Source organism: Halichoeres trimaculatus, unplaced genomic scaffold (assembly GCF_033239565.1).
Source record: "Halichoeres trimaculatus isolate MK-OKI-2021-1 unplaced genomic scaffold, fHalTri1.1 fHalTri1_scaffold_4, whole genome shotgun sequence".
NCBI classification, from domain to species: domain Eukaryota; kingdom Metazoa; phylum Chordata; class Actinopteri; order Labriformes; family Labridae; genus Halichoeres; species Halichoeres trimaculatus.
Genome location: NW_027437182.1, coordinates 16,450,201 through 16,463,498, shown reverse-complemented (window position 1 = coordinate 16,463,498; position 13,298 = coordinate 16,450,201). Strand labels below are relative to the sequence as shown.

Sequence of the window (13,298 nt, the reverse complement as noted above, 5' to 3'; positions counted from 1 at the left end):
TGTAATAATGAAATGAGATGAACTGATGCATGAATTGCTACAAATAACATATCTTTGATTAATTATCACAGTAGAATATTGAACTATTGATTTAACTTCAAGCCTTGTAGACACACATTATTTTTGCCACAAAAACTAGCACATTGACTTTTGCTGGTTTTACAAGGAAGAATGATTACAAGTTACTATATCCCCTACAGGTCTGTGTACATGAAGCTTTTATTAATTGCGGTCTTTGCGATTTAAAAATTGCGCAGTGATGCTAAAAAAAAGTTAATAACTTGAAGCATTGGGCAGAAAGATCAAAAGGGGGGCAGAGATGCATTAGATCAACATCACTGCCAGTGCTAAAAGGTTATTAGGCAGCAGGAGCCAGCAAGATCTGCATTACATAAAAGCTAAAGTAAAGGGTTGGGAAAAGCCCTGTCAAGACACTGTAACAAAAACTTAACCACAAAAAATGTCTGTGTAATTTCAAACATGTTAGTGTCACATTGTCCACTGGGACTCTCTTACCCTGCAGCTTCCTTACAGGTAGGGTCTGCAGGACTTTTCGTTACTTTTTAGTAAACACAACATTTAAACTAGTCTCCCTCACTTTGACACAGTGTCAGTGGCATCACACATCCACAGCCTCCAACCAAGATCACATGAACGCAGTCACAAGCCCAACAACCACCTGTAGCATCGCGTTTCATCCTGGGAGAGACTCGAAAGCCATGCCCTATCTTAGCTGTTTTCTGACACATACCTGCTCAGCAGAAAGCCAGCTCGCGTCGCTCTTCTTTGTCCCAACCTCCTCTCCTGGTGCCCGCAAATGACTTAAGCTTCTTCACCCTCGTTTAGCAAAAAGCTTTATCTGTTTCGTTTCCCTTCACTTTCTTTTTTTTTTCTTGCTCCGTGCTACTAGCCGCTCGGGATAGCTTCTGCCACTCGCGAATTAACACGCAAAGTCACGTGCGCACTGGGCGCTTTGTGATTGGCTGATATAGTCACGCTTACTCTCCGCCCAGAAACGTCTTGACACAACTAAGAACTTCAAGATACGAGTGAGGAGAGATTTCCAGGCACACACCACAGACAGACAGTGACACACATGCATAGAGGCCCAGAAGTGACGATTGAGCAGGATTATTCCTGTACAAATTGACAGTGTATTTTTTAGGAAAATCCTGCAGACCTTTAAATGAAGACTCCCAAGAAGTGACTGCTATGATACCTCTGTGTTGTTTGTTTAATTCAAGATAAGTTCTGTCCTCATCAGTGGGACTGTTACAACTAAATTGACAGAGAAAGAAAACAGATTCCTAAATTACTTTGAGTAAGCATGCACCTTATCGTACACTTGACCCCCCACTCTTGCACTTTTTCCCTCCCTCCTATCTTTGGTGATGCACGACAGCGTATTGCAGTCCAGACTGATGGACATGACTGTGTGGTTTGCAGTTGATGTCACTTCGCTGGATTTCTGGGAAACACAGATGCTCTTGGCTGCCATTCCTGGCGTCTCAGTCAGTGACACAGCAAGTTTCCATTCGATCGTCAAACTTCTTATCAACAGATTTGTAAACATGAATGTGAATTATGACTCCAAGGGAGTGCAGATGACCTACAGCGGATTTCAGTGGGTGGCTTTGTTTCTTTTTGTTTTGCAATAGCTCCAGCTCACACGTGAAGAGTCTCAAAAGCCACTGTATGTTTATATTAAAGACTAGTTTATACTGTTTATATCATGTTATTTAGCATTAAATTTAATTCATTCCTTATGTTTGTAAAACCAGATTGCCACATTATAACCTCAGATATTTCTGATTACTTTGTAGACAGACTTGCATCCAAACCTGAGACTCTTCAAATAAAGTCATGTTCTCCAGAAACTGGCGAAAGCAAGTTCCCAGAAACTAAAAACCTTCAAGAAAAGATGATGCACTAAAAATCTAACCACACTGTGGGGGATCAAAGCTGGGAGTGTTTGGAGCTGAATTTCAAACACCTCAGCATCACCTCAACTTGGGATACAGAGCCTGCCTCACAACCCTGGATCCATCAGGCTCAAATGGCTGTAGTCTGACTGAACCTGCCAGACTTCATAAATTCTCAGAGGCAATGTTTAAGGGTGTCAAATTAATACATAGGCTTTGGAAGAAACTTTAGGGTAGCTCAGGTTTGTATAAAATCTTAAAGGCTGATGAAAAAGCTCCTCAAGAGATGAAAAACTCATTACATGATTCTAGCTTGCTAGAAATTAAAGTTCCGGCACAGCAGAAACTTAATGATGGAAAAATAGTCACCACATGATAATGTTATGATGGTTTGATCATCAGGAAGGTGACTAACTCATGTGGCTCATGAGCCTAAACCTCAGTGTGCAGACGAACATTACCCAAATTGAATGTGGCATATTGACTCGCTACAGTGACTGAGTCTGAGCTCACAATTACACTGTTTGTGTTTGTGCGATGGTTCAGAGGAAAGGAGAGACTTGGAGATGTATACAGCAAACAGATTTTAATGGATTTGTTGGTTACATAATGCCATTGATCTTGAGTGGTCTGTCCTAAATGAAGCAAGCATTGAATATTGGTGTGATAGGGAGAGGATGGGGGAAGTTGAGAGAGGGAGTGCCTGGGTGGAGCAGTAACACATTTGAGTCCAGAGATGGAAATCATTTTAGTATTGTCAACAGAATATATGACTTGATTAAATTTTCAGAAAAGAAATGAAATTTTTCCATTCCAGAGATCCCTGATAAACATCAATCTAGCCATCTTGGTTTGTTACAGTCAAAGGAAATCTGAACATTACATCATCAATATAAGGTAGCTCCTTATAACAACTGTGTCACTCATCCATTGGTAATGTATCAGAATTTGTATTTATTCTGAAGAAGCGGCAACCTCCAGGCTAAAAGCATGAGACAATGCTGAAGTTCTAAAATCTGCTGTTTCTCAAGTGTCCACTTGAGGCTGGCTCCAGAAGTACCAGATTTCACTTACAAACCAAGCCAAAAAAAGCTGAAATTAACCTATTTAGAGCCTGGTTAAAAAAGGTCTCCTGTCTGAAATGCTACTTTCACTATCGGCACACACTGTACAGGGGTCCAAGAGGATATTAGGATCGTGAGCTCAATCAGAGGCACAGCTCAGCACATGTGACTGACAGGTGCCCTACAGCTATACTCAAAGCCCTGTCACTTCCAATATGGCTGCGATAGCGGATCTGCTTCAAAAATTTGTTTTCAGAAACGGATGGATGACGCCAGGGAGACTACATCCATTGCTTATACAGTCTATGATTCTATATCAAAATCCTCTCCACAATGCCTAATGAAGTATAATCTAATACTTCAACATACTTTTTATTCTGATAGAAATATGTGAGCCATTTCATGTATTTTAGCTGAAGAACATGTGTGAGGAGTAGAAGGAGCATTAGCTTTGCCAGCATAAGTCTGGTTTGTCAGATTAATTAAAGCACATCTGTCTTTTGAATGGCACACTACGGCACTGATCATAAAAAGGGTAATTCAAACAGATTACAGCTACAGATTCATTAATTGGCAGTGATGAAGATATTTCATTTGCAGACCATAATGTGAATTCAAACAAGGAGGCAGCCTGAAGTGCACAGATTTATACAGTAATAAGATACAGTAAATACAGTGTTTGGTGTTTTTCCTGCAGAATCTTGTACTGTTCATATTAAAGCCTTCCAAATAAAAGTAAATTAAAACACAAAACTTACAAACATAAAAACAAAGCAAAACCAGCATCAGATAAATAAAATTAAAAGAGAAATTCTAGTAAAATTGGCATCAGGTTCTCATGTAATGATCATGTTAATTATTCACAGGAAGTAGAATTTGTTTTTGTTTGCTTACGAGCTGTTCCCTGATAGGTGAATCTCTGCTGTTTGTGCGCTTAACTGAGGTACCACATGTTGATCTGCAGTGATTTAAGACTTCAGGTACCTCTGAGCATCCTGACTCCACCTGTATCAACATCACCCAGCTTACTTCTTCTTTGGATGCTAATGGAAAGTCGCAGAGGGAAAAAAATTAGTCAGTAGCAAGTCAATAACAGGTGAAAAGCAGACACACCACCAAGCAAGCCCAGAGATGAGTCTCTTAACTGTAAGAATAACTGCCTGCCCCTGCCTGACCTTCCATCCCCTCCAATTAAATGCTTCACCCATCAGAGGTGCTCCTTCCCAAGCCCACAGACCGTCCTTCGAGATAGCTGTCTCCATTTAATTTCAATTTGCTGCAGCCAGGCAGCTGAAGGATTCAGAGACATTATCTGAGTCCTGAGAGGAGGAAGTGCAACCTGATGTGCAGGATAAAGCAGCACGAGGTAGCAAAAAAAAAGAGATTTAGGAAACTGAAACTGATGGTGTAATGGGGTAACAGAAAGGAATGGTGGTGATTGTTCCGCAGCCAGCAAATTAGAGTTCGTCATTAAAAAACTCTGCCAACTTTGGTTCCTACTTTGACCAAATTGATTCTAAATGAGCTGAAGCACTTTTGCTGTTTCATTATTTTCATTTTCCCTCTGTAATGATCCAGAAGAATATAAAATACCTATCCATAAACCTCCCACCCTGACAAGAAAAATCAATAACTCTATTCAGATCATTTGCATTTGGTAAAAACCTTGGTTGCCATGCCAGGACAGAGAGAGCGATGGAGGTGTAATAAAACCTCAGATGCCAACAACCAGCCGCTCCAGCTGAGAGATGTGATAAAAAGCACAGATGTCTGGGTAAGAACCGCCAGATCTAAGAGAACGCACTGCACAGAGGTGAGAGAAGCTGAACCCAAGAATGAACTCGAATATGGATTCTTGGAATAAAGTGGCTGGTCTTCTGAGAAAAAATACTTTGAATGTTTTCCAGAGTAATAATTCTGCATGAGGCAAATAATTCTTCCTCAGGTATTTTTAAGATGAGTGTGTTAGAGGCTATAAAAGTCTTTTTATTAAAAATGTTGAACCACTGGAAAGTGGTTTTTGGGAACCAATATACAATCTGAGAAATATGCAGAGCATAAGCAAAATGGAGGAACATCCCAAGTGAATGACCCTGAGGGAGGCTTACTCCAGACTGCAGCACAGATGCAAACATCACAGTACATGATGGATCTGTTCATGCACCAGGGGAAGGGGGGGGGTGTTATGGGATGAGGGTATGAACCACCGTCCTCTTCAAAGTGCACTGCATGCAACTGTTGTAAACCTAACCCAATCTTGGTCAGCAACTCTTCCTGGTCTGGCTCTCCATAAATGTTCCCAAGACAATTCCCACTTGTTTCCCAGGGAGGACCTGTCTTATGGTGACAGATGTGCTGGATTGTATGCCGTTTTGTTTTCTATGCTTGAAAATGTTGGAACAAGATGATTCCATAATGTAAACAAGGAGCGGCTTGTTTTATGAAGATTTCTCAAAATGGAAATTTTGATCAAACTGATTTTTTTTTTTCAATTTTACACAAAAGTATGAGTTCCTCACCACATGAAATCATACACAGCTCTAAGATACGTCATTGCATACGGACATGTATGCATGTACCCATCCGTTTTTACTAGCAAACTGCTTCTGTGGTATCTGGTTCTCATTCATGGTACTAAGAAATTAAATCTCAGAGAGAAGAATAACTGGTCCAGTAAAACACTAACAAACTTCAGCTACTTTCCTTTTACCATATAACTAAGCACAAATAACCACAAGCACAGATGGCTAGATATTGATATTAAAAAATTGACGAAGTATTTTTTTTTTTTTTATTTGACATTCCAGTATAAGGTATTACTCACAGCGGCATCTAGTGCTTGCTCTATGTCTTCAATGATGTCAGCCTCATCTTCAAGTCCCACAGAGAGTCGGATCAATGTGTCACTGATTCCCAGGATGCTCCTCTCTTTCTCTGGGACAGATGCATGAGTCATAATCGCCCTGAAATCATGATAGAGACAAATCTTCTTAGAAACTTGAGACATAAACAGAGAAGCATACCTAAACCATACTACAGATCTGAGCAGAAACAATGACTTGAAGCAAAAAGAAAGTCTTTCCAATTAAGTCAACAGGCATCCCCTTTATCCTTATCTCTGCTGCCCCCTTGTGGCAAATTGCTTACATTACATTTAAAAAAGGTGCTTTGTGGTGCAGTTTGACATTCATATTAAAACGATAATTGGATTGCTCATCTTTACAATATTTGAAACTTTATTTCTGGAAAAAAAAATACTGCACGGATACTTACGGATGTTCTGCTAAACTTTCATAACCCCCAAGACTCTCAGCTATCGCAAACATCTGAAAATAAAAAAAAACATTCAGTCAAGCCTTAGTGCAAGAAACTAAATAAGTACATTTTTTCTAAACCCAGTGGCTGATTTTTTTCACTCTTTACCAGCAATTTAGGGGACTTTTTTATCAGTTCTTTAGTACCTATGAAAATATGTAACCTGCAAAAAAATCCTTTCAACCAAAGGTTTCTATTGAGAGCATAATGCATAATTTGATAGTTTTTAATCAAGCATTAAACAAAGAAATCGTCAATACACCCAATTTAAAAAAGTAATTTTTTAATCTATCAAATATTGTTGTTATCTTTATACCTACGGATAGAAGTTCCTCTGCTGGACACATTTAAAACAACACAATATGTAAATGCAAATGTCTATAAGGAGTACTTTTCCTTTTGCATAAGTTCCCTTGTCCCTGCAATTCTGTACTGCATTATAACCAGTTCGTACTATCAGACTGGGAAACTAATCCAGTCATTCTGCAAGAGACTCCCTTCAGTCTGACATTATCAAAAACAAACACACTTCAGAGGCAGAAAACTGAATCTATCATCTGTATCATATTAAAATATCAATTACTTTGAGATTACTGAGGAAGGCAGTCGCATGCTCCAGTTTCCCCTTAATATAAAAGGTGATCATTCCTGGGCATCCAGTGCACTGTCTCTTCATCACTTCATGCTGAGGGTGAGATGGCAGGCCTAAAAGAGGAAGAACAGGACCAACCTAGTCAAGTAGGGATACCAGGATGTTTGTGCTTTGATAAAGTGTGGACAAGTAGAGGCGTGCTCTATCATGGGTGGGGGTTTGAATCTGACACTGTAATACAGAGTTAATTTCAAATGTGCATGTTTAATCTAAAGAAACCTTTAGTTTACCCTGTTAACTACAATCAAACATCTGCAAGTGAAAATGTAGTACATGGACATGTGTAAAATCTGATCCCAAATGTTACTAAAGTGTTAATGAGTAAGGATCAGTTATGTAACATCTTAGATCATGCAGATGTAAATGGTTGACAACCTTTTTAAGATAAAAACAAAGTGAAGGTCAGTCCAGTCACCGCCTGTGTTCTTGCCGCAGCCAATAGTGACAGGATTAAACTTATGCACTTAAGTTTGTCTGGACTTTAACTTTTATTTTTCATGGCAAGATAGCAGTAAACTTTTTTAAGAAAGCCTCTCTTGGCAATGCAAACTAAAATGATCCTTAAGTCAACATCTCTGCTGTAAGACAAGCCCTTGTTCCTGAACAGAGCAAAAGACTACCTTAGGTGCTTGGTGTTTTGCACTTTGTCAGTGGAGTGGTAGTGGGCATGTCGAAACAGTACTTTGGCATGCATGTGGTTGAATGTGGGGTTGGGTTCCATGCAGGGGTTGATGTTGTGTCGCAATTGCTACACCCAACAACAGAATTCTCACCTGGGAAGATAACACGCTCCACTCGGGGATCAGCCTCTAGGAACTTAGCCACAGCCATGGCATTCTTGAAGTGTCGCTCCATCCGCAGGTGTAGTGTCTTCAGGCCACGGTTGCACAGGTAGCAGTCGAAGGGAGAGGGAACACCTCCAAGTGCTTAACCAAGACAAGAACACACAGGGAGATTTAAGGGATCACCAAACCTTGAAAAACCCAGATGAGGAAAACAGAAGATGTATACAAATACGTTGGTTGGTGCTTGGCCTCAGCCTTAGGAGCACCTTGCAGTTGCTTATTGAGCAAATCTAGGTCAGGCTAAGATAACTGGGCCACCAAATACAGAGAGTGGCAGAGCTGGAGGTGAACTCAAATACATCTGCAGTCTAAACTAACACTAAATACATATCTAGATCTGGCAAAGCTGGATAAGACAAATGTTTGCCGGCTTGCTGGATAAATAAACCACAAGTTGATGCCCGTTCAAAACAAAGAATGTGCTGGTTTAAGGCTTGTCTTATGTCTGATCTGATGTATGTGATAAAGTCTAGCATTTGTCAAATGATGTTGAGTTGACAAGTCAAATGTTGTGTTTTTCCACTCACCGTTTTGCAGGAACTTTAGTCTGTCATATAGATCCTCCCGACTCACAGAGATCAGACCCATTACCACATCACTGTGTCCTATCAAAATAAAAGACAGGATTTTAGAATTATAAAGCAAACAGAAGAGAATGTGGGTCACTCAGTAAAAAAAAATTAGGAATCCCATACAAGACATTTTTAAATATCAAGGAAAAATGTCTCATTTTAGAATTTCTTTTTACATGTTGTCCAATAAGCTGACACACAGCTGTAATCACATGGGGTTTCAGCTTTGTGCAAATTTTGACCTCCTGATGTGCATATAATTTAACTTATTATATCAACTGCTTTTATTTATTTGTCATAAAAAATGGTGAAAAGTATGTAACCTACCATTCATATATTTGGTGGCTGAATACATGCAGATATCAGCTCCCAAAGCCAAGGGGCGCTACAAGTACACAAGACAAACACACACGTTAATCAGTGACTCGTTTCCACATGGGCTGGAATTCAACAAGCAGGAAATGATAAAGCTGCTGCTGCTTCAACTTCAAACAAGCGTGAAGAGCACATCTGGTAAGCTTACCTGAAAATAGGCAGACATGAAGGTGTTGTCCACGACCACCACTATGTCTTTGCTGTGTTCATGGACCAGATCAGAACAAGCTCTGATGTCAACAACCTTCATGGTGGGGTTGGTGGGTGTCTCAATCCACACCATCTGCACCAGGGAAGAGATGACATCACTTAATTGTAGCAGCATGTTCGTGTGGATGTGAAAAGTGGGTGTAATTTTACAAAAAAGGCTGATTCATGATGACTGTTCTTGGTAAGCCAAAAGAAAAGCCTTACATAAATACAAACATAAACTTATTATGTAATATTACACAGCTTAACTGTTTAGTTTTTTTTAAGAACCTTGACTAGTAAAACATGTTTAAGGAGCCTAAACTGAATCAGCTATCAACAGAAAAAGGAACACTTATCATTATCATTTGTCTTACTTTAGTGTTGTTTTTCAGAGCAGCTTTCAGCTTCTCTGGCTTTGTGCAGTCAGCAAAAGACACCTCCAGACCAAATTCCCTGGCAACTCTTTGGAAGTAGCGGTTTGTGCCTGCAGTTTAAAAAAATGACAGCACTCGCATTACGCTTCTCCACACAAAGAAGTGAATATTGGTTTCTGAGAGCATTCTGAATCACATAATTATGTGTTTCCTCACCTCCATACACATCATCCATGCAAACAATGCTATCACCAGCTTTCAGCATGTGCGTGATGGTCACTGTGGCTGCCAGCCCTGAGGCAACAGCAAGACCTGCAGGAGAAAGCACAGTAGCCTGTGACATCGCAAATCCTTTTAATATTGGAGTGAAATGAAGCTGCAGTTTGCACATTTTAATCTCTTTAATTAAGCTATTTTGTAAAAAACAATGTGATTGAATACTTTGTTGAGAATGTTTGCCATGTTTTTGTTAATCAGTCTTACTTACAATACTTTGCTCCATCCAAGGCAGCCACAGCCTTCTCCAGGCAGTTTCTTGTAGGGTTTCCACTCCGACTGTATTCAAACCCCTTTAATAAACATCAAAAGACATCTCATTTACCAAAAACCTTCATCATATCATAGCATTTCAATGAACAAAAAGAAGTGTTTTCTTTTTGCCAGATGAGTTGCCTAACACAAGTGTCAACATCTTTCTCTCCAAACAGTTTCGTAACACTTTCACACATGATCTGGCTAACTGCCATCAGAAGCACGCAACCACCCGCTATTCTTCAGCTTAATTAGTCTTGAATAATGCTGGTTTGGCACAAAATTGACAGCTGTGAGAACAAATGATTACAAAGTGTTATGACATGTCATCAGTGTCCGTTTAATTAACAGTCTTAACCAGTAATTTAGGGTTGCTTTCTGCTTAAAAAGGCAACAGGTGGTCAGGCTCTGGCCTGGAAGAAATTGCAATGTTGTTCTGGTTTAGAAGAATACAGAAAATTTATCTTTTTCCTTGGTGATATTGCACACATTTTTAAAGCTGAAATGAGAAAAACAGACAAAAGCATCGAGATTACACAATAATACAGTTTTAATCCTCTGTTAACGATAACTGTGAACAGGGTGTTTGCTTTGGAGACTGTTGGATTTCTCAGTAAAGCCTTCACTGCATTTAATAGAAGCTTCGTGATACATTCTCTTTGGCAAACAACACCAAATAATCTGTTCTGGTTTGACAGGTTTACTCGGGTAACTCGTGGGACAAGCATAAGCTCCTTCTTTGAAGAGGTCATAGAGGTTTTTGAAATTCTATTGCATGTGAAACGAGGGCATTGTTTGCTTGGTCAGAACAAGGTGAGAGGTGTCATCAGGGCAGAGAACAAACACAATAAGGTCAAGAGGTCAGGGGATCACTATGAGAGGTTGGTTTGGGTATTGGTCAGCTGGATGATTAAAACTTGATTTTATATCCCAAGATAAAAACCTACCTGCCCAAAGTGAACTCTGCTCTCAATCTTTTATAGCATGTTAGTCCATGTAAGATTGTGCTTACAACCATCCAAACTTTTGATCCGTAGCCTAAGACAATTCATGACTAACCTGAAGTATAATAATTGACAGAGACAAAAGGCAGTTGCACAAGTCAACTTTTGCCCAGTGTCAAGAGGATAGGGAAGGGGAAGATGCACATTAATCCAGCATAGCTTGGTTGAAGTTGCAGGGCAGACTTGATTACAGAGGAAAACCACCTCGGTTGACATGTGTGATGTCTAGCAGGAGTATGACACGTGTACATCGTAACTCTTCCAGACAGCCTACATCAAAAGACACTGTATTGTCGCTCCAGTCCCTACACTTCAGATTCATCCAGTTGCTTTTATACAACACACACAAGAGCATTGCATTGAATAGTACCATTTTGTTGACTATGGATTTGGTGCTTTATTTAATAAATTATTTGAAAGGACCTGAAATATGTGAACAAATTTAAAAGGCTGTAACTTCACTTTATATACGCTTGGTCTGTGATTTGTTTTGTCGAGGCTGTACAATACTCGATCCCCAAAAGAATTGATAAGATATTTGGACATTAGTCCAGGGCAATACTGCCTCCCAAATAATTACGCTCTGTTAAAATAATAAGATAATCTACAGTGATCAAAGTCCTTCAAATGACACGTTTTACGTCTTAATAATCTTCAAAGAACAGAACATTACAGTAAGTCAACCTAAGTACTCCTGCATGACCCAGCATATGAGCTATACACACGTGCATGCCACCAGATTGTTCTCATCACCCCCTTGGCCCCCTCTCCTTAAGTAACCAAGTCATACTAGGCTCCTACTCACAGCATGGTTTCCTGGTCCGTTCTGCTTGAACGTGGTAGACAGAGATATCGGTGGTACCACAGCCATTGACTTCCATTGCTCCGGCTCTTGGCCGACGTGAATAGCCTCTGTGGCGAACGATTTGAAAGCCGTGCTGAAGCCGGCGTACAATTCGCTCTGTTCCTCTTGTTTGTGATTTTGATCCATGGCAATGTATTCCCTTAACGTCGTGGACCTGCGTGAGCTCCGGGTGTCAGCGAATGCATTACCGCTATATGGTAAAGAGGAAACCCATTTAACGTAGCCCTGCGCTGGCTCGCCGGCGTCAGCCAATCAGCGCTCATCAACAAGCATGGGAAGACGCTGGTTGGTGGTTAGGCAGGGGCGTCCAAACCATGTGACCGAGCACGTTGTTTGCGTTCTTTGTGTGTGTACTGATGTAACGTTTCCTGTAGTTTGAATCAGGGAGGTCAGACTAGTATTTCATGTTATACAATCTTTATTTCTGTTTCTCATTGAATATTTTCTCAAAAAAATTGTCAGTAACATTGTACTCCGTTTATGTGGGAAAATGCTCTATGAATCTAATCTGTAATTCTCATAAGTTTAATCTAAAAGACAGGGAACAGAAACGTATGTGTTGCCCTCACCGCACTATCACACTGATATATTTCTCTTAAAGTATATTTTTTACTTTGAAATTGGTGCACTGTGAAATTTTACACTGAGTTAAACATTTTTGGTCCTCGTGGTATTCATAATATATGTGTTTGAGTTGTATTTCCACTATTGTGCCATAGGGGGAGCAAGTGCTCTGTGATCCCACAACACGTGTGTGATGCCTTTCAAACCTGGAAGGACTGAATCTTCTGTGAAACACAAATCCTGGTTTGATCCAGTCAGCTGCCATCAAGTCATCCCAATCAGACAAGTGCTAAAGAAAACAAATACAACTGCAAAATTGACTGACAGTTTATCGAAATAATGGAGTTGTGTTTAACATAAATGTGTGGATGCTTTTATTAAACTGTAAAAATAATAAGGAGAACACGAACAAAAATAACTTTATCAATGTTATCAGATAGACTCATGAAAAAACAGCTTTCCGCTTGGATCTTGGAGGTAAAATAATCTCTCTCTCTCTCTCTCTCTCTCTCTCTCTCTCTCTCTCTCTCTCTCTCTCTCTCTCTCTCTCTCTCTCTCTATATATATATATATATATATATATATATATATATATATATATATATATATATATATATATATATATATATATATATATATATATATATATATATATATGCGACTGTTGTCCTTGTATATAAAAAAGGTAATTAAGGAAATACTGCTATTCGTACATTTGTCTGTTTTAACATGTATTGTCATCCAAAAAAGTGAACAAATAGTTTTGTATTTGAATCAAACCCAATTGTATCCTTTTTTTAATGCAATTAGAAAAATATTTGTTGCATCTTAGTTTAGAAACTAGCAAAATGTATAAATTTACGGCCACCAAAGTGATTTGCCGTTTGCAGCAGAGCAATATAAATGATTTTTCCAAATAAATGTTATTAATAATGGAGCATAAACTCTCTGTGTCAATTTCCGCCCGGTCGATAATAAGGAAAGTATTGAAGATATAATTATGAGCAAGTGACCGTTAGTAAC

At 39.4% G+C, this 13,298-nt stretch overlaps 1 protein-coding gene across 1 annotated transcript; it reads right to left on the bottom strand.

The window, feature by feature from the left end:
- Positions 1-2,525: 2,525 nt before the first annotated feature.
- On the bottom strand, positions 2,526-11,937 carry cth (cystathionase (cystathionine gamma-lyase)). The gene is made up of 12 exons (XM_074669193.1): positions 11,652-11,937; positions 9,799-9,880; positions 9,528-9,623; positions 9,312-9,421; positions 8,894-9,028; positions 8,698-8,755; positions 8,326-8,403; positions 7,727-7,879; positions 6,885-7,006; positions 6,260-6,312; positions 5,811-5,949; positions 2,526-4,029 (listed from the first exon to the last, which is right to left on the bottom strand). The coding sequence occupies exons 1-12, from the start codon at positions 11,835-11,837 to the stop codon at positions 4,012-4,014; spliced, it is 1,230 nt and encodes a 409-aa protein (XP_074525294.1). The 5' UTR covers positions 11,838-11,937; the 3' UTR covers positions 2,526-4,011.
- Between the last annotated feature and the right edge of the window lie 1,361 nt (positions 11,938-13,298).

Bases quoted from the DNA above. Each gene is read 5' to 3' on its own strand.
- cth (XM_074669193.1), bottom strand. From the start codon at position 11,837: ATGGATCAAAATCACAAACAAGAGGAACAGAGCGAATTGTACGCCGGC. The intron at 7,007-7,726 runs GTGAGAATTCTG...TTCCTCTTTTAG, and splicing joins GGAGCGTGTTATCTTCCCAG to GCCTGCCATCTCACCCTCAG. The intron at 6,313-6,884 runs GTAATTGATATT...TTTTATTTTCAG, and splicing joins CCTTCCTCAGTAATCTCAAA to ATGTTTGCGATAGCTGAGAG.